This window comes from Diceros bicornis, chromosome 3 (genome assembly GCF_020826845.1).
Source record: "Diceros bicornis minor isolate mBicDic1 chromosome 3, mDicBic1.mat.cur, whole genome shotgun sequence".
Taxonomy (NCBI): domain Eukaryota; kingdom Metazoa; phylum Chordata; class Mammalia; order Perissodactyla; family Rhinocerotidae; genus Diceros; species Diceros bicornis.
In genome coordinates this window covers 53,150,985-53,176,372 of record NC_080742.1, presented here as the reverse complement: position 1 = coordinate 53,176,372, position 25,388 = coordinate 53,150,985, and the positions used below count along the sequence as shown (strand labels likewise).

The following is a 25,388-nucleotide window of genomic DNA, read 5'->3' as shown; positions in this document are numbered from 1 at the left end:
ATTCCAAAGTCTAAATGCCAAGCACAAAGCTGAAGCCTGAAATCTGATGCTTCTTTTAAAAAGTGTTTAGTCTGCTCTACATTTAATAATAAGTTGCTACCTTATTTGGTTTCGGAGCTGCATTTGAGTTATATGTCTGTCTATGTTACATTTTCCTCAATGATTAAAAAAAAAGGTAAGGTGACAGGTCATCAATTTAAAAAAAAAAAAAAAAGAAAAAGGAAAAAGTTCCCATCATATACCAGAGGAGAAGAATGTGAACTTCCTAAGCAAAAGTTTCTTTCCTATTGGTCTGATATTCTCAACTATAGTACTACTAAAGGAATATGTAAAGAAATTTTACATCCTTTTGTATTAAATTGATGGTGGCCAGTAATACTATAAAAGCCTCACTAATTCAGACCAGTTATAAGAAAGATCAGTTTGAATTAGTGACCATTCTAATCATAGTGGATTTTTTAAAAGGCATTGAACTTTTATTATTTGCATAACTCAGATTCAGCCAACAAAATATGGCTTTATGGAATTCCTCAAGAGTGCCGCTCAAATGAATAGAGAAAAGTATTGGAATTAACAAATCTATTTTAGTAAAAGGCATTTTTCTTAGATACTTTTTACATTCTTTTTACAATTATATTTATCCTATGACTTTTTCAGCAAATGCTTTCTTTAAAATATTCTTACTTAGTCCCTATCTGAATTTTAATAAAGTCCTAATTAAGAGAGTATACATTAAATGAATTTTAAAATACATAATCCTTTATAAGAGCAATAATCAGTAACAACTGACAGAATTCCATGGAACTTTAGACAGGCTTCTTTGCAATAAATGTGCCTTTTATTGAGTGTGAATATACAATAGAAGCAATAGGGTCCTCTCAGTAACACTGACATTACTATTTCCTTACATCTGTCCCACGAGGCAGTGCTACCATGGGACAAACCGAGGCGACTCTAGTTTTTAAACAATAGCTGTGGCATGCTTAAAAATTGACCACAGCTGGGGTGATCTAGGTCAACGAGAGATGAGACACTCACACTCTTGAATCATATGCTGGAATCCATTTATCATCAAGGTGGAGAGCTGGTGGACTAGATTCCCTTAGAGCATCTATGAGTCAACCAGAAAATGCTCTGACCAGGACATCTCTTACGACGCATGGCTTGGAAGATGTAGATTTAGATTTAAATTGAACAAGCGTATATTCTACACCTACTCACTATCAGCCATGGCCTAACCCAAGTGTTCCAACAGCAAACAAGCCACAATTTTAATTCATTTTAGAGGAGCTGAGCTGGTAAAAAGGGTTATAACACTGAGAGATCACGTCTCTGCAGGCCAAGTGAACTAAGGGATCCAAGGTGATTTTCTTATCAAAACCTGCCCTGAATAGTGGAAGCTAAAGCCTAACATTTCCACTTAGTCACTAATTACCTGAATTCTACACTCTTTGTCCAGAGGGATTGGTTTCCAGGTGGAATAGACTGGAAGCCATATATAAAAGAGTACTGCAGGGGCCGGCCAGCTGGCATAGCGGTTAAGTGCACCTGCTCCGCTTCAGCAGCCCGGGGTTTGCAGGTTCGGATCCCAGGCACACACAGACGCACCGCTTGTCAAGCCATGCTGTGGTGGCGTCCCATATAAAGTAGAGGAAGATGGGCACGGATGTTAGCCCAGTGCCAATCTTCCTCACCAAAAGAGGAGGACTGGCAACGGATGCTAGCTCAGGGCTAATCTTCCTCACCAAAAAAAAAAAAAAAAAAAAAGAGTACTGCAGACCAAGGCCTCTGAGGTATTCAGGTGAATTATTCAAAATTCTATTTTGCTTAACCAGTTAGAAACATGAATGAGAAACCGACAACTCCTATAAATGCCAACAGCCACTTGTCACAACGGACAAGAAAATTTGATTTAAAAACTCAACTGTTTGTTCCTCTAAATCCTAATACGTTAGTATAATCTCCTTCTAAAAACTTTTGACTATTTTCTCCATTTGATGACTATTGGAGAGATAAGCCAATAATATAAGAAAAAGCAGTTCATAGATTTATACCTAAACATAAATCCAAGGCCAAAATATGTTCTTAGTATGTGTAGCTCACCAAATCCAGGTGTACGGTGAGGAAATTATAGACAGATAGGGACTTTGGACAAACTGCTTGTCCTCTTGATCTTTCCTCATGTGAAAAAGGTGGCCAGGATTAAATGACGTAATGCATGTAAAGCAGGGGGCACGATTACAGGTGTAAAATAAGGCAATGAATGGCAGCTATTGTTATTATCATGCTGCCCTCTGGTGCAAGCCATCTCCACCACCCTCTGTTCCATAAAGATCTGATTAATTTACATAGTGGGAAGTCATTATGTACCTTACCATCAATGGGTGAAGAGGTAAGTGTGTGTGTGTGTGTGTGTGTGTGTGTGTGTGTGTTATTTATTCACTTACTCGCTTGGGTTTTTTTACATCCCAGTTCATTCCAAAAAAAATTTGGAGTGAGATATGTCACCTTCCCTCTGGCTTCCCCCTTAAAATGCCCATAGATTATTAAATAGGGTTTGTAGCAAAGAGCCGTGAGCAGTGGATTTGGGTTCTGAGATTGTCTGGTTGATCATGATCAATCTCTTGGAGACAAATGTTCTACTTCATTGAAAAACATTCGTGCTTTCTCCATAGTGAGAATTAGGCTTAGAGCCTGAAACTAGAGATAGGCCCTAATTCTAGACCTAATTCAAGAACACAATTGGTTTTTGAAGGACTATATTGTCATTTATGTCAGATGCTCTGTATCAGATGGTGATAAGGAAGATGGAAGGAGGAAGCCAGTCTCTCTCGCCTCTATGTGTCAGCTCAAGATACAGTCAGCTACACTACATCTGGTCTTGTGGTTTTACCACCTCCAGTCCCACCACATTCAGAAGTCAGGGAAAAGGGACACCTGAGCCCACACTGCTGAACATCAGGTCTTGAATGAAATGCCACCCCTGCAGACAGGCCTTTCCTGACCTCCCTTAGGCAACCTGCTGGCCATTTGTGTCACACTGTCATGTTTTATCTTCATCATAGCACTTGTCATGAACTGATATTTTCTTATTTATTTATTCTGGGGTTTTTTTCTTTTGGTCTATTCTCTCTTCCTCCCCACCCCCCAATAGAGTGTAGTAAGTTCCATGGAAAAGGGACCTCATCTGCCTTGTTCAGTGCAGCATCCCCAGCACCTAGCACAATAGGATTCTTGTAGGCACTCAGTAAGTATTTATTGAATGAATGAGTAAGTGGTGGGGGAGGGGCAACCTCAGCCCCTCTTCCCACACCTCAGTTGGTACCTGTCCTAATTTCCCTCCAAGCACACACCAGTTGCCTGCAGCATTAATTGGGCTATGGTGTCTGGTGGTAGGATTACTAGGCATTTAAAGGTGTGGTCCCACATGTCTCTTTCTCAGGCTTCCCACCTGAGATGTTGATTGGGTTTTATCCTTGGGGAAAGGTCTACAACACTCTTGAACTTCATCTTCTCTTTCACGAAGCAAAATCCATAATCTTCTAGGTCAATATTTCCACCATACTCCCCCAGCACACAACAATACACACACAAGCACAATTCTCATTTGGAATATTATTTGCTTGTTCAGCTATAAATAAAGCTGCACTTTGATTATCATTCAGTTTTTGTCCTGTACAGAAGTTGGGAAACCTGTAAATAAGTGAAGGTAGGGATTTCTGACAGGGTAAGATTTGGGAATTCCTGGGTCCCTAACCATAATACCATTTAAATAGACCCAAACATCATCCTCTTTAACTCTAATACTAAAATTTTCATAATTTTCAAACCAAACAGATCCTGTGTCATATAATAGCAACCTGTGCGTGGAAGCATATTGTCCTCAGTGGATTCTCGCTTTAAACTTGGCATCTGAAAACCTTCGATATCACTACTTCCCTCACCATGAAATTACCTTCTATCAGATTGAGAAGAGCTGAAGGGAAAGGGTCATGTTCATCATCATATGAGGACTCTGGAAATGTACCAGATGAACCAAATAAGGATGGAAGGACCAAGGTGGGAGGGGCTGTAAGTCTTTGCCCTCAGAATCCAACACCACTACCCCCATTCTTGTCCCTATTAGTAGTGTCCCTTTAGAAATGGAGGTTTTATGTTTACTGTCTGTCCATAAAAGCAGACTCATCTTAACAAAACACCATGACTGTCACTTTTACTACCCTGCCTGGTGGCATGTCAGAGATCATTTACAATCATTTTGAGTAGTAAACTCTACCTGGCTTAAATAAAATGGACTTTATGGCAAAGCTATGAAATTATTTCAGATCTTACAACTCTAAGGACATTTATCCTTGAAGAGTATATTTGTGGCATCTAAATAACTTCCCTCACTGTAATATTTGCAATTAATGAAGGGTGAAGTGATTTTCCAAAATACAGGTTAACCAGATATCCTGAAATTAGCAATGTACGTACCTACCATCTTTATCTTCTTAATATATGTCAAACTCCAATTCATCTGAAATGAAATTTTGTGTAATTGAATATTGCTTGAAAAAAAATGGCCCAAGAGGGACTTGAAGGTTTTTGTCCTGATGATGCTCGCTGATTTAAGATTTGGTTTACACTATTATTAATCTTACTATATTTCAAACTGTATGAAATCACTCATCTTCATGATAGGCCACAAAATAGGCTTCAAGTACATTAAGAAATAAAATTTTAATGAATATTTTTTAAATAAAATTAGATTCTGACATTTTTGATAAATTCAAATCTAAATAAATCAAGGTATAGACAAGTAAAACTTCAGTCATATTTGCAATCACAGTCTAATATGCTAAAACTAAAATGAGGTTTGAGATAAGCACATATTTACGTCTTCCCTGGGAAAAAAATAGCAAAGCAAAAATACCCAATAGATTGCCTGTTACAATTCAGTGTGGACAACAATGGCATATGCCGTGTAGTAGACCTCAGTCCCCTAAATGCAAAGTAACAGAGCTGGACTGATGGCTCTGTATTCCATTCCAGCAAGAAAATTCTACAGGACTATGAACATGCAGAGTGGGCAGCAAGTTTAAAAATTTAGCTCTTAAGTTCATTGAGAGTAGGAAATGGACTCATACCAGCTTCAGCATAAAACATGAGAAAGCAAAAGAAAATATGCCAATATATTATTCATGCTGTTTTTCCTCATATGTATTTCTCCCTTCATTTTCTTATCCCAAGTTTGACATAATAAAAATTAGAGTGACTTTTCTCTCAATAATTTTCCACCTGGCACTGCCAATTATTGGCAGCAACAGCCTCAAACTAACAAGGATCTAGTAAGAACAATTGAAAAGCTGCAAGAGCTTAATCAAAAACCTGCTGGGGCCGGCCCAGCAGCGGTTAAGTGCGCGTGCTCTGCTGCTGGCAGCCCGGGTTCGGATCCTGGGCGTGCACCGACGCACCGCTTCTCAGGCCATGCTGTGGCAGCGTCCCATATAAAAAAAGTGGAGGAAGATGGGCACGGATGTTAGCTCAGAGCCAGTCTTCCTCAGCAAAAAACGAGGAGGATTGGCAGGGATGTTAGCTCAGGGCTGATCTTCCTCACACACACAAAAAACACAACCTGTTGATCAGCAATATATAGAAGTGTTCACACATCTTTAGCTACTTTCTTTCAGCTCTTCACCTGGGGCTCCTTGTAGGGCCATCCTAGCAGCCTGCCTGAAAGACACTGGGCTGGTACTTACCACTCTAGTAGTAACATTTCCATGTGAATACCACTCCCTACCACCTCCCGCTCCCCTACCACCAGGCAGCCTATTTTAGGAATCCGATTTGGAAAAAATAAAAAGAGAACTTATGAATTTAAACATTGGGAATTGCAAAGTCTATGACCTTGCTATTTGCATGTATATGTTCATTGTTGAATTATACAGTTATACCACGTGTGATTCTATAGAATATGATAAATGATAAAAACAAAAGGACAGACCGTCCTTCCTAACCCTTCTAGGCTTTTATGAGTCTTACAAATCTGAATTTCTGCATCTCTGTTTCTAGACTTAAGGAAAGACAAAACTATTTCTGAAGTGCCAGCTAGTTCAATAAAAATGAACAGGCTGAGAGAGAGGTGGTGGGTGGTGGTGGAGAGAAAGGAAGAGGCTGCCTTTGAACTTGCAGAGTCTTCCAACCCACAGCGCATCTGCACTTTTAACAAGTCCCTGGCGGGTTTGTGAAGACGTGTGGACGGCTCTGTCACCAGGACTATTTGATTGTGTATATAAACTGGTCAAGCCTAACAACGCCGTAGCCAGTGCAAGTCAGTGGGTTAGGACTGCAGGATCGAGGGCCTTCATCTTCAACCTGCTTGGTGAGCCCGGGAAAGCTGCTCCATCTCCCTGTGCCCCTCCTCCTCTGTCAGTAAAATATGGGCTATAATAATACCTGTCTGACAAAACTCTTAAAAGATTTACTAATAATAGGCGTAATAAAACACTTGTAAAATTTAAGTGCCATAGAAATGCTAAACTATATGAGCCAGGCCTGCCAGGACAGTCAGTTTCTCTTCTGATATCATTTAAAACATTTTCATGGAGGTATTATCTCTTTAATGATGCCAGGGAGACAGCGGCTCAGGTGAAATATTTCTAGCCTAAGAAGGGTAATAGGAAATGCCTCAATTACCCTGCTAGGGTTTATGAAATGCTTTCATTTACATTCTTTCAGTGGATCTTCACAATAGTAGTAGTAGAAAGAGGGCTCCTTCTATTCAAGTCACATAGCATCATTTTCCTTACAATACTCATTTGACATGTATCACAGACAGCCCTCTATGTTAGCTAAACTTTCACGTGCACACAATATTGTGATGTCCTCGAGAACAGGAATCATATTAAGCTTCGCACCTCCCATGGCACTCAGAAGAGTGCAGTGAGCGTTACAGATACTCAATTGAGATTTTTTGCTTGAGTGACTTTAAGGACGTGATTTTTAAAAATACTTAAATGGAGCCAAGTTTTCTAGCAATAAATATTTTATATTCCTGAAAATGAAAAGTCACAGCTCTTCAATTAGAGTGAACACTGCATTAGCTGATTACATTTCTGCTTACCATTATTTTAAGTCTCTGCTATACCTTAGAAATGTATATTTTCAAGGCACAGAATTTCCAGTGGAAACCATCCTATCGTAAGTAGAACGAGTACATTGCATGTGGCTGATCTGATCACCCAAAGCTTTTTTGCCTGGTGGCTCCTTACCTGATAACATATTGTCTGTTTTTATTGAGGGAAACTTCAAAGTCATTTCATGCTTGTGCCTATGAATCATCAGATGGTCCTCTGTTGGGAAGCGCTGTCAGACAAATAGAAAAAAAGGGAGAGGGGAGACGAGCCATTCAGTCTTGTAATATATATTTGCCATCATAGAGAAAAAGGTTTATTCAGCATTGCAAACATGACAGGCAAAACAAAAAATTAGTTCTGAAAAAGTGTGAAAGCATGATAAGTAAAATGACAAATTGTTTTATGCAAGCAAATGTGCTGGGATATTCCTTTGAATTACACCCAAATATATGCATCATTATTTCTATCATCATTTACCAGGGGCTTAACTATGTTGCAGAAAAATCTGGCTGAATACTAATAAGACATAGGAGATCTTTGCTTTCCATCACCTCTGATTCCCCACACCTTCCCTGGGAATTCCTTTTAAAGGCTTCTACTTCTCCGCTAGTCTTTGAATATAACCAACTGTGATGACTAGTAAACTAGATATTTCCTTAAGCACTAGAGGTTTGCATCTGAGGGTAGATTTTAAATTTGTGTTTAGTTAAAATATAAAACAGAAAGAGGTAAACGAACAATATTTAAGTGTTAAAATAATATATACAACAGAAATATGTTATGCTTTTAAAGAATAAAAGAGTGTTTAAATGAATGTTCATTTATGATCACACAGAATAATTAACAATGACAACATGACGAAAGTATAATTCTCCCATTTCTACCTATACGTGTGAGAAAACCATGTCCAAAATAGGAAAGTGGATTTAGACCTGAATAGCACTGGTTTTGCAAAACTATTTGGAACTTTTCTCTAGTAATTACTGTTCTATATAATAGCATAAAATTAAGTCTAAGGCATAATAAGTCTGCTAGACATTATCTACAGATTATCCAACAGCAGGAGAAATGCATGAAGTAGAAAAAGAATTTTGATTCATGTCAGACTTTGGGAAAGAAATACATGTCATGCTTAATTATTTGACATATATATAGCTACAAATGTACACCAAGACATTTGTATAGTATGTTTCTGTTTATGAAAACCTTGCACACTCATTATCTGATTTTTTATAATTATACTTATGACATACAAAACATGACAAAGTATTTTTAGTATTCTATACTCTGTAGTATAGAATATATCTGTAGTAAATCAACACTTTATTTTTAATTTTCACAGAATGATATTATGGTTGTCAAAAATGCTGCTCCCAAACATTTTCAGCTGTCTGACTTCTGGTCACATCCATGATTGGATTTCCTGGCCCTCTTGTGGTTGGGTGGGGCCATGTGATTAGTTCTGCCCAGTGAGTCATAAATGGAAGTGACACGTCACCCAGATGCAAGCATCTAATTCCTGGTGCAAGACTCTCTAGAGTTCTCCGTCCTCCCTTTTAGCATGGCAATTGAGAATATTAGAAATAGTGGCCCCTCAATCATCCTAAGTCTCTGAAGGATTATTAAGAACATTTCTGAATTCTGAAGGATTAGAAGAACATCCTGCCAATCTAAAATATGTATGCTTGGGCAACTGAAATAAGCCTTTGTTGTTTTAAGCCATTGAAGCTTTGGGGTAATTTGTTACTGTACCAGAGCCTAGCCTATCCTAACTCAGACTGGTATGTTTTAATAACTGAACTTAACAGAGTATCTGCTTTATCAAAGTCAAATGAAAATACAACAAAAGACAATAAACACTGCGGAAGATTTCCAAATCTTTGACAATCCAGAAAATCTTTCTTAGCTTCCCAGTTCCTCAGAACAGTCATTGTAAGTATCAATTACCATTATATTTATTGTTGTTAGTGCTGTTGATTCCATTTTGACTCATAGCGACCATCCTCTCACCTTCCAGCGCTATGTTAGACAATGCTCCTATGCTATTCATAGGATTTTCATGGCTAATTTTTTCAGAAGCGTGTGACCAGGTCCTTCTTCCTAGTCTGTCTTAGTCTGGAAGCTCCACTGAAACTTGTCCTCTATGGGTGACCCTGCTGATATTTGAAATGATGGTGGCATAGCTTTCAGCATCACAGCAACACACAGCCACCACAATATGACAACCAACAGACAGGTGGTGTGGTTCCCTGACGGGGAAATGAAGCTGGGCTGCACTGGTGACAGTGCCAAATCTGAACCACTAGACCACCTACCATTGCATACTATGGTAGAAATCTTTTCTGCAAATAGTATGGATTTGTGTTTGTGAGAATGATGGAATTCACTGGGCTAAATCCTTAGGACTATTCAGAAACTAGATCTTTGAATAAATATCACTTTTTTTGTGTGTGAGGAGATCAGCCCTGTGCTAACGGCTGCCAATCCTCCTCTTTTTTGGCTGAGGAAGACTGGCCCTGGACTAACATCTGTGCCCATCTTCCTCCACTTTATATGGGATGCCGCCACAGCATGGCTTGCCAAGCGGTGCGTCGGTGTGCGCCCGCGATCCGAACCAGCGAAACCCGGACCGCCGCAGCGAGTGCACGCACATAACTGCTTGTGCCCCCGGGCCGGCCCCAAATATCACTTATTTATTTGTCACTTGTATCATATAAATTGGAGAGTCCAGAATTTGCAAAACACGGTAATTATGCCAGATTTCTGGATACATGTAAGTCTGATTTATAATGACATGGGGGCTTTCGCTGCAGGTTCATCAATTTTCTTGGTCTTCTGTAACACCATATAATGACTGCACCAAATGTGTGACACCACCATGTTTGGCTTAGAGACATAGGTTAAATTTCTTAGTCTTTCTGTCAAAAGTCTTACTATAATTTTTTCTCTGATAAATATAATCAACAAAAAACATGATGGTATCCTTCATTTTGTATCTGTAAGCCATTTTTTGACTCCATAAAATAATAGCCTAAAATAGAATATTAACCACAATACTTATTTAATAATAATAATTTCCATAATATCTCATATTAACTATAAATACCTTCCAAAAGAGATAATATAGGACATCTGTGGTTTTTTTGTTTTAATTTGGTAGGCAAATAGCAGCAAATTGTAAATAACGAAAATGTACAGTCTGCAACAGATATACAGCTGAGAGAGGCCACTGGGACTCAAAACATGGTTAATGCAGAGGGCGAAGGAACAACGAAATTAACTTTGGACTCTGTGAGAGCAGAAAGAGCAAGAGAAGCCTGGTTCTCTTTACTTCTGGGACAGAGATACTGTATAAGGAGCTGTAACGCGAGAAACTTCCCAGATATTATAAGCCTTTCCAATAGAGCAAAGTTTCTTTCCAATGACGGCAAAAGGGGGGAAAATCATCCATCATCCCCAACACAGCGCATGCACTGATAATTCATATTTTCTCCTCTTTCCAATTCCCAGCCATCCTGTCTCCTCCATGCATGTTCCCAAGCTACAGAATGTCACTAAAGTAAATGCCATGGTCACAACAGACTCGACTGTGATTTCCTAACACCCCACCAGGACACCCTTGGAATCACTGGGCAACTCCTACATTTTCTCGATTCTAATACCTCTTCAACTGAAAGAAGCACATATTTTTATAACAGCTTGTCAAGAAAAAGAAACACTTCCACACTAAATAGAGACATCAAGTTTTAGATACATCTTTATATTTAAATTTGGCAGGGGGTTGAGGGGAGAGGCTTGGAATTTCACCTTTAAACCAAGAAACTACGTAAATCCTCAGTTCTCGTGTTTGTCCAACCTTTTCCTCAGTCTACTCAGCCTTCTCAAGGAAATGACCTGCTCCTTCACTGAGAAGTTCACGGTCATTCGAAAGCTGCCTCCTCAATCTTTATTACCACCTCCACCTCAGAATTTGTGTGTAACTTCATCGATTCCATTTCCATTTCCTCCTGTCACAGAGGAATAAGCACCCGCCTTTCCTCCGCAGGAATCTCTACACCCCATATCTTCTGGAGAGTGGCGCTTCAGCTGTGGTCCTGGAAGCGAGCATGCGCACACCTCCTTGCCCTTGACTAAATCCAGCCTGGCTAGCCTTTAATTTAAAAAGAACCTCTCTCAAGCTGCTTCCTTCTCAGGCTACCATTATATCACTCTGCTTCCCGTCACTCCCCAGCTCTCTTGAAAGAGTCCTCTATGCGGGCCACCTCCACTTCCTCACCACCCACTCACTCGTTAATCCCTTCCAATCTGGCCCGCGCCCGGACTCCTCTCTCATAGGTCGCCGGCAAGCACCCAACTGCCAAATCCAACAGCCTCTGCTCAGGCCTCTCACTGTCCCAGCTCCAGCAGCGTCCAACACCAGTGACCACATGTCTGTGGCATTTATTTATTTATACTCTGCTTGATTCCAAAAAGGAGAAAAGACAGCTTATAGCAATACATAAATTAGAGTGGGAGACCATCAATGACAAGTAGGTGACCAACAAAAGGGAAGGGATCCAAAAAGAAACATGGCTAATGCCAAAATGCAAAACCATCGGGCAGCCATTCTCAACTAAGGGCAATTTGGCCCCCAAAGGGACATTTAGCGATGCCTGGAAACATTTTTGGTTTCCACAACTGGGGAGTGCTACTGGGATCTAGCAGACAGAGGTCAGGGATGCTGCTAAACATCCCATAATGTACGGGACAACCACCACCCCCCTCCCCTTCCCATACACACACACACAACAAAGAATTATTCAGCTCCAAATGTTAATAGTGCCAAGCTTGGGAAATTCTGCCACACAGTCCAATGACCTATGTGCAGTTCTCTTCTCTCTGACTTATCTAAATATTAGATGTGGCTAACAACCCCTTCCTCATACAGCTCTGCTCTATTGTCATTCACAACTCTGGACTCTGCTGGAATCCTAACTTGCTATGAACCCTCTTTGGCCTTTGCTAGGTCTCTTGAGGATCCCATTTCCTTAAATGCCCCTTTGATAGAGGAGCCCCCATTATCCTCCCCAAGTAAAGTAAATCCTCCTATGATAGTCTTCAAAGTAGCCTGTGCTCTTCCTTCATGGAAAATTGCAATTCACTAATTAATTGTTGAATCGATCATGTGGTTACAGATTTGATGCCTAGACTAGCAGTGCTGTGAGGACAGGGATACATGTGACTTATGCACATAGTAGGGTCCCCAAAAATGTATGGAATGACTCAAACTGAATAAAACTTAATGTCACATTTTCACAGCCAAAGCAAAGCAAACTGCTCAAATTATCTGATTCCCTTTGGCTCTTGAGACTTCTCTGTAAGGAAACTAAGTGGGAGTCACGTTTACCTTATTAGATAAGGCGATTGTCTGTATTCACAATGGAGAGTACTGGTCTAGCAGAATTTTTCCCAGTTACTTATCAACCTATCTGTGTTTTCCCAGTGTTTCCTATTTCAAAATGACCTCCAAAACCAGTTTGCTGAAAAACAGTTGAAATTCAAAATAATTTTCTCTACCGCTTTTCTTATTTATAGATTGAAAATCAACATTCACACAAAAGCCCCTGGAGAAGCTGCCAAAACCTGAGCAAAGGACTCTGGTTTCTCAGTCAGTGGCTGATATCACCAGCAACACCACAAGGCAGCACCAGCAATAATGTCTCATGTTTCCATGGTGTCTTCCTGCCACAGCCTCCCAGAACCTTCCACAAACTCTTGGGGGATATATCATAAGAGGGTCCTCAATGGACATCACCTCTCATCTGACTCCTAGACATTGTTCCATGCTGTGCTGCCAACCCTGCCACATAAACAGGCAGGAGAGTGAGACTTGACCCCCTCGAAACCACTGGGCAGTTTAGGGAAAGAGAGCATAACTACCCACACTGGAAAGATGCCTGTGCTCTGAGTTCTAAGCTGTATCCCATAAAATGAAGATCTTAGCATGAGTGCGACCATGTGGGTCATTTTCCAATAACTGGAACGTGGAGATACCCAAAGGGTCAAGTGTAAAAAAAGTCACCATCAATTTCCAAAGGGAAAATGAAAACTTCTGATTTTAGATGATGGATGTTTCCAATTTCTTTCAAAGAGGTAGGTTCCAGTATAACAGTAGTGGCGGCAGCAGCAGTGGTAGTAGCAACAGCAGACGCTAATTGAGCACTGTGTGCAGCCCTGTACTAATGCCCTACACACAGTACCCCCTCTAATCCTCACAGCCATTCCACTTGATGCAGCCACCGGAGGCTAAAAGAGGCTTAATCCAGCACAGCAGGCCAACTTCCTCTCTTAAAGTTAAGATAAATGAAAAAACTATGGGTTCTAGAAGACTTATAGGGGGTTTATTTTACTGAAAGGGGAAAACAAAACAAAACAGAATTTAGTCTCTGATGGTGAGCTATCTCATCAGTAATCCAAAGGCCCGGTATTCAAGTGGCTAATGTAAAAGCAGGCACCCTCCTTCACCCGTTCTGAAATAACAATTCTGAACATCTGGTGGGCAGGATGTGTCTGGCTTATTTCCAGGGGAAACTTATGGGTGGAATGACCAACACCAGTGTATTTCAGAGGCTGTGAGGGAATAGTTCAAACTATTCAGGGTGGAAAATAGTAATAATGATGAAGAAGAAGATGATGGTGGTGGTGAGGGGGACTTTGACGGTATCTTGGTAAAGAAGGAAAGCCCTCAGCAGGCAAGATTGCCAAGTGAGAGTTGCTTGCCTGTCGGAAGATAGGTGTGTCCCCTGCAAGCTGTAGTGGAGGATCCCCACACTCACCTGGGAGCAGCCTGGGGCACTGCAGACAAACGGCCTCTCCTGCTCCAAATTCATCTTGGATTCCTCATAAATCTGAAGGGTCAGGGGGAGAGGGAGGAAGGAAAACAGAAATCCATGAATATCTCCTGCTTCTACCTGAGAAACATGAGAAAGGCAATTGCTTGGAGCCCCCTTTCTATGCCAATTCCCAAATTAGACAAGAAAAATATTAACATGAACACAGGTCCAGCCTTGCTGAAGTTCATTATTCTCCCTGCAGTCTGAGTTCCTACTATGTTTTCTTGAGTCCATGTTTACTGTACTCTGAAGAAAAATGTCATGTGGCTGTTGCAGCAGAAATCCTGCCCGTGAAAAACCACCTGGTGGGTGTTATTATCGGGTAAGACCCCACCTATGTAAGGAGATCCCAAGACAATGTCTGCACTGGTCCTTTGGGGTTGGCTGCTTAGGACAGCAAGAGAAGGGGCAGTAACTGAGTAACCGTCAGTGTGAGGACCAACTCTGAGCAACAGGTCACATGATTCACCATGTGACCATGTGATCACCATGATCACTTCACCAAGCGTCAGTATGACCAAGGGACAAACAGTAGCCCTGCAGACAGCGTAGCAAATGGCCCTGGTGGTGAGCCATGGTCTGACATTCCCTTTCATCTCAGGCATCTGCTGATGCCTCAACAAAAATTATCTGAGTTATTCAGGGCTAAATAGAAATCAGAAAACGCAAAAAACATTACCTTGGATATTTCGTTAATTTTGTCTTACAGGCTGATTTAAAATTAATATTACATTAAGGCCACTGCTCCTCTGATCTAGATAAATTATCTGGAATAAGGTAGCTTTGCAGGCAGAAACCTTATGTTATGATGTCAGACATATGTTAAATTAGAATGTGGTCTTTTCTTCTGTAGAGGTTAAGTTCTTAGGTAAGTTCATTAGGCAAAAATTGGTCATGATCAAAATTAACTTTGCAAATCCTCCCAAAAGCCGATCAAGGTACCATCTACATGGTTTTGTGGTTACTAATCTATACAGCAACATAAAGTTTTCAAAAATATTATAAGAAGTACTATGTAAATTTAAGTTCCACAATTTAAATCGTTTTCTAAATCATACTTTTCTTTTTGCCAATTTTAGAGTTGAGTTTAAATAGGCTACATGTGCTGCTGGTGGGGCATGGCTCTATTATGGAACTAAAACCTCCTGCTTGGTCTCTGAGCACAGGAAGCAATTTGCTTCCTTAAAATGCTACTTGTAGGTGATTCCAAAGGAGTCCCAACTCGCCTTCACCTCAAAAGAGGGAACTCAGTTTTACTCTTGGAATAGTTACCCTTTGTCCAAGGAAGCTTTATTATCCTGCAAAGAAACCCAATTCTAATTTGCTTGTCATTATACACTTCTCCCAGACACTAATATATTTCACATATATTTTTTGGGAAACAGATGCCTACTTTTGCTTTTCTGAAACACAAAGTGAAAAGATTTGCCTTAGATAACACTCCTCATCAGATATTAAAAAACAAGACAAATTTAAAAGTGTAAGCTCTCTTCACACCACTATTCCTCCTCATCGTACAACTGTCACCACGTAATGCCCTCTTCTCTCCCCATTTGGAATGACTTTCCACTGGTCACCTATCAACACAGTAACTCAGCATAATTTTACAGGTTTCCTGTATCAGGCATATTGTTCAAATTCTTTTACTCTATTATATTTTAAATATATTTGTAACTATATATTCTAAATATTCTAACTCTTTTACTCTATTATATTCTTTCTAAAGAAGAAAAGAAACCCATAACTATCTTTAGAAGCTTTCCACTTGCCCTTGTCTGAGGTAAGTCATGAACAATTAAAATAACTTCTCATATCTCATTATTCACTTGATTTTGCCATCACTTATCACAGAGCATCCCTCCTCTCCCCTGTGAAGGCTGACGGCTTACTTCTAAGCCTCAAAATGAAGAGTGACTTTAAAGCTGAGAACGTGATTTTGATCCAGGATAGAATAAACAACAGAATAATTGAGTTATCCATTAATTAAATATGCCTTGTTTTTCTAGTAAATTTTCAAAAATGCTTTCCTGGAACTTTTCTGTCTCTGTGGCCATGATCTGCCTGACCGTTGCCAGGTCTTATAATTGCTTCAGGCCTCAATTTCCCCTCCTTTACAACAGGAATATGAATATCAGTCTTCAACTCCTTCGTTCCTGTGTCACCCTGATCAGTTAGGCGGCCTGTAAGATATTTCCAAATTATGGAGAAAGGTCTGTGTATTTAAGTGTGTGTGGGGTGGGGGGAGCTTTTGTGGGCAAGCATTGCTGGAACCTCACTTTAATATTAACTATTCTTTATTTATAAAAGAGAATTTGCTAGAAGGTGATCTTTCTTGGATACCATGTGAGAGCTTTAGTTGCTTAAGTAACGAAAGAATGCCAATATTAGTTATATTACTAACCAATATTAAGATTACATGACAGTAAAATAGGAAAGTTCCATATAAATATATTTATGGCCTACATCCGAAAGTAATAATTAGTGATAATAATTAGATTATTGTCCAACTAACAGAAGTGGTCTAGATTGGAAGAGCTACTGCTGAAGGTTAAAACAGATTCATTAATAAGCCAAAGTGAGTAAAGAGATTGACCACGCCCTGCCAGGTAAGTATGAAGAGAAAGTATTTTTCTACCATAACCACAACTCTATCCTAAACTCTAGTCCACAAAAATGCTGACTTTCCCTGTAAATTCAGGCCCATAATGGTAATAGTTTAGCAATTCTGCTTGATACCAACATTAGCTGCCTTATCTTAGTTATTGGTTACAATCTGCATATGCGCTGCAGCAAATACCGTGGAATTATACTATGATGCTGGTGCTTGGAGACAACAAGGTCCAGCCATATAGATTTAGTCCGTCTTATTGATCCTTCGTAGTATGGGTGTTATGTTTAAAGGAATATGATTGATCAGAGAAATACAGTCTGCCCTTAAATAGTTTAGAGCTCAATCACCAATATGTTCAACTGAGTTACTACTGTCATTTTATTATTTTATTTTTTTAAACATAAATGAATCTGTATCAATTTATTACATGCTATGGATCCCATGGACCAAATGTTTTGGCAACATAATATTGGAACAAAAGTCCTAAGGTAAAATGGCAATTGCTAAAATAAAATGAGTTTTAAGTGATTAATAAGGGCTGAGGTGAGTGGGTGTGTAGATATACGTGTGTGAACCTCAATGGCTTTATTTTGATGTGCTGCAGTTCCCACATTTAGCCCTCTGCAAAGAGCACGCCCTTGCTCATTCCTTTCTGTGTGGGTGTTTGTGATAGTTTACTAAATGGTACCACTCTACCACATAGGATTCACTACTTTAACCAACTAGTATGATCTGGTCTGGTATATTAGTCAGGAGCCATGGTCTATTATTATGTTCTTTTCCAGCACATATTGTAATAATTATTCTCTCAAACAGACTCCTACTAAAGCCCTGTGTATATTCTTTTATCATCCATCAAATAGGGGGCAAATTACTCAGACATGATTTTAGCCAGGTTGCTCTGCATTTGGTCCTCAGAAGCCAGGCCTCATCCTCTCATTTCCCATTCAGTTGTTTTACTAGCTGAGATGTTTTAACGAACCAAGTTTTGCTTGGCAGTCGCCATACCCCAGGCTCCACTGCATAGAGCTGACATAGTAGGCGTTCAATAAATATTTGTGGAATGGATAATGGATCCTGAATCATTACAATAAATCGTCCCAAACAGCTTGCCTTTTTTCTACTCCTAAGGCAGTGGTTCCCAAACTTTTTGGCCCAGAACCAAGTTTTCAGCAAGGCAAGAGTTTGTGCAGGCCACTCATTCCACCTGTTCTCAGTTACGGCCAGAGAAGAAATCTCACCAGATTTAATGGAGAAAACTCAAAGTTGCTTTTGGTGAAAACTATGAGGTGAAGCTAGTTTTCATTAAATTTCACATGTAAATGTGTTAATTCATTATGAATTCAGTCTGTTAATATTGTCATAGACATTGAAACCACTGAAGTCCAGTCTATTAGCCATGTGTGGGTTGCTTAGAACTCCTGCAGAGAGCCTTTGAGAAACACTGAATGATCCCATAACTTTGGTTAAATACAGTTATAATTGTGGCAGGCACTATCTAATCATTTAAGAATCTCTAAATAGTACTATTTTTCGTTGCTCTTTTCCAAAGTTCAGATTCAATGCTCATTTAGAACAAATGCCTCATGAGTCTAATTTCCCTGCAGATTTTTGGAGAACAACACAAAACCCTAATAACAAACCCTAATAGTGCATCAATGAGTCGAGATTTTTAGTAGTTGACAAGGAGATGACAGACTTGATTTACAATTCAAACCCTCAACTGCCACTGGATTCCTCTGGCTTCACAATGAGCAAGAATCTCTTTCATTGTTCAGCGTTTGACCCCACAAATTCCTCCTGGTCTAAAATAGGAAATGTTCCACAATGGCTGATGCAATCCATTCAAATGCTTTGCCAGGCATTTAGGGATATACTTGGAATCACCATTTCATGAATGGCAAATATTGCAAAAACAAACATTACTAAAAACTTGGATAGTCTACACAAAACACTGTGAGTATGTATTTTAAACTTAAGGGCAACAATTGAGCCCAAAAGGAAAAAACCTACATCATCCGGTTTGCTGTAGTCAGCCAAGAGTGATGCTTCCCTGTCTAAATCACGGGAAGCCATTACTGACCCTTAGTTAACATTAAACTCCAATCTTAGTGGGATGGCACAATTCTCCCTCAATAACAGCAGATAGATTCATACTTGGATATGGACTAGTAAGACACTAACAATGTTGTTTTAATCTGAAAATCTGGCATGCACTTTTATCAACACCAAAAGTTACGGGAACTTCAAAGCTGCAAACTGAAACTAAATATAAGTGAGCACTAATAATAATATTGATATGTCCCCATCAGCTCTGGTATTGTTAATCTGGATGTGAATGCATCATAGATCTGAAAGGGGGGTCTTGAATATTAATAGAGATGTTAACAATATCTGTTGGCTTTTATTGCCCTACTATGAGTGTGGAAAGAGCATTCTTGGCAGGACTCGTGTGAAACAGGCCTTGCTACTTTGGTGAGCTTACTAGACTGCTGAAAAGGGTCTAGAGGAGGAAGCTGGTCCTTCCTAAAGTGCCAAGGACAGCTGACAAACAGGAGCCTCTTGAGTTAGTCACACTCTGTGAGAGTCCAGATCAGTCTTACGTTGTTTCTGGGAACAAAGGTTGTTTATTAACTAAATTAGTTAAGGGCATAGCCAATTTGTACTTTGTGTTTCTGAAAAAAAGCAAATATTTCTCTCAACATATTGGTCAGAAAGGCAAAGAGCCACACACAAAAATAACCCAACACAAATTCACCAACAACACAGTCTAACTTATTTTATACTAAGATGCCTGATTCTACTTTAACAGCAAGGATGCAGGGGGCCAGCCCCGGTGGCCTAGTGGCTAAAGTTCAGCGCACTCTGCTTCGGCAGCCTGGGTTCAGTTCCCAGGCATGGACCTACACCGCTCTGTTAGCAGCCGTGCTGTGCTGGCAGCCCACACACTAAAAAATAGAGGAAGACTGACACGGATGTTAGCTCAGGGCAAATCTTCCTCAGCAGGGCCGGCCCCGTGGCTTAGTGGTTAAGTGCACGCGCTCCGCGACTGGCGGCCCGGGTTCGGATCCCGGGCGCGCACCGACGCACCGCTTGTCCGGCCATGCTGAGGCCGCGTCCCACATACAGCAACTAGAAGGATGTGCAACTATACATACAACTATCTACTGGGGCTTTGGGGGGAAAAAAAGAGGAGGATTGGCAATAGATGTTAGCTCAGAGCTGGCCTTCCTCAGCAAAAAAGAGGAAGATTCAGCAGGATGTTAGCTCAGGGCTAATCTTCCTCACAAAAAAAAAAAATCTTCCTCAGCAAAAAAAAAGCAAGGATGCAGGATGGTTCTCCCAACACATGGCTAGCTGTTGGAAAGGAATTATATATTCAATTTGTGGCAAAGACATATTTCTTTGGGAAGGATATTGTACCTTTCACTATCTTATTTGCTCATCTGTAAAACAGGACCATTTTAGTAAAACAGGACCATTCAAAGAGATATTATTTGAAAAAATAATGAATGGAATCTAATTGCAAAATAAGAGAAAAGTAAACCCTTTTATTTCACATATATTTTTATTTTTCAAACCTGAATATCATAATTTCAAATCGAAAAATAAACACCCTTGAATTTCAGTCCAAAACAATCAATTATTTTGTGAGTGTGTCTTAGTATCCCTCTTTGCATGTGTGTGTGTCTCCCTCTGTCTTTGTTTTTCTGTCTTCTCTCTCTAAAATTCTGTCTCACTCTTCACATGTCTATTCTCTGTGTCTTTATTTGTTTTGTTATGTATGTCTTTCTCCGTCTCTCTTTGTGTGTGTGCGTGTGTGTCTGTCTCTCACACACACACACATTTTATCAGATGCGTTCTTACTAGCTTTACTGGTGAAAAGATCTAGTAGGCTTGTTTCCTGTTTCAGTGTTATTCTTGAAGTAGGCTGCAGCTAGAATCTGAATTTCATTGGGCTATTATTATTTGCAGCTGTGTGACCTTTTTAACCCTGCTTTTAAAGTGACATTTCAGCCTTCAAGCTTGAAACGCCTTGAATGCTGCAAAGTTTTCAAACCAGAGATTTACACAGGGAACAAGACCAAGAGAAGCACTGTACCCTCTAAGTGAAAATTTCACCAGAACTTGGCGAGAATGGGGTGTGTTACTGGGCAGTTTACAGTCAGAACTCTTCCCCGGAAATCCTAAATTTTACACTTATGGCTGCAGTTAAATAGCACTATTCCATCCAAACCTGAAAATCATTGTCCTTAAAAGATGTTCACCCTCCACTGGTATCCCAAGAGTTCAGAATCTCACAACCTGAATCAAAGACCTGTTGCGGATTCTTTCACACACTGCCTCATGCTGAAGGGCTGTCCAAAGTGCCCCTCGAACCAGGCCCACTGCTCCCGGGAGAAAGGATTTCCAAATAGCTTTTGCGTCTGGAAGCTCACCCGGGCCTTACTTCCCGAAGGAGGCCCTAACAGGAGAGAGTGCTCGGGGCTCACATCCTCTCCTGGACTTCAGCAGAGGTTTGTGGTTTTATTTATGTGGCATTTATACTGTGTATGAGAAAACATTCCAGTGGGATTGGGTTTTTGTATATTAGATTCCTCTTCTTTTTTTCTTTTCTTTTTTTTAAGTTTTCCATATGTTTCTTTGGAGATGAGGCCTCTTTTTAAAGTTACTGGCTAATTTCTATTTATGTTTTGCACAGTCCTCTCTTACAGCTTTCTTATCTATGGATCCAATAGTTGTGAACATACTTGTTCAGCAGGAGTGTTGGGCGTGAGAGGTGCAGTGGTGGATAAGTCACTGCAGTGCGTGTGTCTGTGCTTGCGTGTGTGTATTCAGGCCCTTGTTCATCTTCTTGCTCCCATCTAGCACAATACATTTTTTTCAGGACACAGCCCACCTCTAAGAAAAGTTTATTTGATATGCATCTGGTTAACAAAACACTAGTGCAGAGATTCTCAGGTTTTGAAGGAAATATTGAATGTAACCAAATCACGTGGCTTATTTCTAATGGGACTGAGTTCAACCTCAGAAGACATGCTGAACGGCAGCAAATCTTCCTTCTTACCTGCTCCTGATACAAACAAACTGAAGAGAAAAGGAAAGAAAGAAAAAAAGTAAAATTGGAACAAGATGACCAGGGGTTTCACTGGCATTGTCATCTTTACTTTTCCAGAAAGTCTTCCATTGCAATTTAAAATAATTGCCCCATGAAATCCTGAAAGGAAAACCATGATAGCAAAGAAATTAAACAGGTATATTCTTCATACTGGTCAAAAGCAGAAAATCAGGAAAAAGTTGGCAGTGTAGTTCTTTCTTCTCCTTTTTTGCTCTACCATAGTAATATTTGCCTCTTTAGAGTTATAACACATTCCCAAATGGGACTACTCTACCTCTGGGTAATTTTTAGCATATTTTGGGTGCACTGGTTTTTCAACTGCTTTTATGTAAAATGAATATTTTAAAATATCCTGAAAAATCACAACTGTCTAGTCTTGGTTTTATTTTCACACGTTCAAATGACTTCTATTGGAGAGAACTGTTGTCTTTGTATATTCATTCTATATAAGTATCCTTGCATCTCCAGCAACAATATGTGTTTGGTCCATCTATTGTATGGGCTGAAGTGATCTTTAACAAAACATCTGAGAAGTTTTCTTCTTCTGCACGAATCTGAGCTATAAAATGTAAGACTGTATATAAACACAGTGGTGATCGTTCCAGACCTCTCTACTTTCTGCAGGGCCTGGGAAGAGGCTATTTCATCTTAAGATTGCTATTACTGACTTACTATTAAAAGACATTTGAGAATGATCCTATCAAACTGGGTGTTTTTTCCTTTGACTCCAGAAGGAAGCTAGGCATGCCCAAGTTCTATCTAAAGTCGCCAGCAGTTGTGTTCAGAGCCTGCTACTTCTCACGGTGTCAGTTGAATACAAGGTAAAAATACATTTGAAGACTTGATTCAGATTCCTAACACACTATGCTTCAAATGTCAAGCATGTGAACATCTGACAGTACTAGCAGGTCACTTAAAGGCCACGTTAAGGCAAAAATCTTCTGTCATCTGAAGAGTCTGCCATCGTTCTAATAAGGTTCCCTTTCTAAATACTAGCAAAAGGCACATTTTCACCTGCCTTCCTAGAGAAGGTATAATTTCCTTGTATGGCCCAGTAAGGGGATTTGGAAATATGGGAAGCCAATTGTTATTTGTCAGTATTACTGGGTGTCACCACTGGCATTTAATGGGTGGGGGTCAGGGATATGAAATACTCTGCAATGTGCAGAATGGGCAGCCCTGTGCAATGCCGAAGTCTCCTGACCCAAAGGCCGATAGTGCAGCTTTTGCAAGAGTAGTAATAGTAGGAGCACCCACAGCCCCCTGGCCCACGCCACCCGGTTTACAGATAAAAAGCAGATGAGACTAAGAACAACAGTAAGAGTGAGACCATAAAAATAAAGTCAACGTACAGTAGAGAAAATGGAAATAAGGGACTAAAGGCATAGCCACCTCTTTATACTTTTCGCAGAGCCCTGAAAAACTCCGACAAAGTTAAGCTTAGGATGAGGCTAGATTCAATGCCAATAAAAACTTTATGAATATTCAAAAAAGTATGTGAAATTACCATTCCCTCTCAGAGTGAGGGAGGGCTAGGGACCGTTGCCAAAATTTTAACCAAGCATAAGCATACCCATTCAGGTTCAATCCATAGAGGAGACAGATGAGTAAGCTAGTGTAAGCTAGAGGAGACTTTTTTTTTTCAGATGAATTACCTAGCTTGGCTACCTACAGTCCCCACTCTCCAGTTAACTGACCACACTGTTTTAAGCAGTGTTGACTCAACAGGAGCAAAAGAAAGCATTGGCCCAAGGTGGAAATATGGCTCTTGCTCAGAGGCCTTTTCGCTCCTGATAATTGCCTGTTGATTTTATATTATTGCTGAGGATAGCTCCATCAAAAAGAGCGTGTTTTTCTTTTCTTTTTTACATTTAAGTAGAGAACACCACAACCTTCTAAATTCTGTTTTAGTGTTGTTGGTCCCATCAGGTATCAGCTCATAGACTACTTATTAGGGGAGCAGTGGCCTCCTAACCAACTTCTCAATAAGAAAGCTTATTAATAGGCCAAAAACTTATTAATAGGCCAATATATACACACACAAAAATACACACACACACATATATATATATAGTTTTTTTTCTCTTTTGGCCTAAGTTTTCTTATTAAGAAGTCAAGGGGGATGTGTGTAGATGTACATATTCACACACATAATAGAGATTATTTCATCCCCATAAACTAGCTCAAGACTCAAAACTGATGCCTAGTCCCTAATGTAACCCAGAGGAGGATACTGAGCTCACAAGGAGGCAGAATAAGAAAACCCAGGTCTGCCTCTCAGCAAAGCCACCACAGTTAAGGATAATTAAACTTGTATTTTAAAAGTGCAGAAATAAGCTATATTTTTGAGGATCACTAAATCCTTTCCATGGACAAGAAAAGTCCTTAATGTCTTTTTCAACTTCCTATTAAACAAAAGAGTCACTCACTAAAGCCTGCAGATCCACTAAAACACCCTGGAAAAAGGACATGGAAAGAAAAGGCCTTTTCCTTGAACCACCACCCACGAGAGGTTACACTGTCCCAGACTCCAATTCATTAAAAGGTCCGCGCCATTAACAAACAGACGCAGGGGCCGGCTCCTTCTATCCCCAGGGCTCGGCCCCCAGACAACAGCACCATTTTTCAGTCAACACCCCAAATCAGCATGGAAAGGGAAAGAGGATCTTTTTAATGCCCCTGCTCTCCAAAACCTAGGACGTGCCCCCACCCCCCCACTCCCTCCCCCACCCAGCATGAATGAGGTCTCTTTGCTCAGGGGGTGGAGGTCAGGTCCTGGGAAATATCCTGAACCTGGACTCTTCCGAGAGGGAGAGTGAAAGGGAGGAAGGGTGCACGTAGCACCCAGAGGGGATCTGGAGGGAGGCCTATCAGACATTCCCATGGAATGGCTGAGTAAAGGGGAAGGGAAGAGGCGAGCCCCCAGATCCACACAGGCAAATTGCAGCTGCTCAACGAGGGAATTCGAAGATCTTCACAGGGCATTGTTCACAGGCTGCTTCGGGGAAAGTGGCCCATGGACAGTGATTGATTACCTGTCACAGAGAACTTGTTCAAGAGTGAGTCAACCTCGGCATGTATTGGGGGTAGGATCAGAACCTGAGGACACTGGCCTCACTCATTCTTTCTTTCCTCACATGGGCACTGAGCACCTACCCTGCGCTGGGGCCCATGCTAGGAGCATGAAACCCTCAAAAATAGCCCCTGCCCTCTGAGCACTGACCATCCATGTAGAGATGTCTATGGTGGAAGGCAGCATTTTAAAGGCCATAGAGTAGTGTTAGCAAAGTGCTGTGAGAGTTCAGAGGCCATGAGAAAGCAAGGCCCTTTCATTAACTACATCAAATACCATATAATCTCCTTTCACAGCTAAATATTTCTCATAATAAGATGCCAATTCAAGGCACACACACACACACACAAAACCCCACATCCCTTGGAGTAATCTCTTCATTGTACTAGAATTAAGGTTTTTTGTTTGTGTTTTTAATTAGGCTGTATTTTGCTTTTAATCCTGATAAGTAAGGCTGCATTATTTGTGGTAAACCTAACACTGTGGCCAGGGGACCAGATTTTCTATTAGAAAGTCGATAATTAAATCTCAGCTCCCTTGCTCACTAGCTGTGTGATCTTGGGCAAGTTATTTAACTTCTCTGAACATTATTTTT

General features: G+C 40.3%; 1 protein-coding gene across 2 annotated transcripts in view; it reads right to left on the bottom strand.

The window, feature by feature from the left end:
• Positions 1-25,388, bottom strand: part of CREB5 (cAMP responsive element binding protein 5) — a 390,112-nt gene that overhangs the window by 306,085 nt on the left and 58,639 nt on the right. For both annotated transcript variants that reach the window (XM_058527570.1, XM_058527577.1), the window contains exons 2-3: positions 13,934-14,005; positions 7,254-7,347 (exon numbers count right to left, since the gene is read on the bottom strand). In XM_058527570.1, the coding sequence (XP_058383553.1) occupies positions 7,254-7,347; positions 13,934-14,005 (166 nt within the window). The remainder of the gene's footprint in view (positions 1-7,253; positions 7,348-13,933; positions 14,006-25,388) is intronic.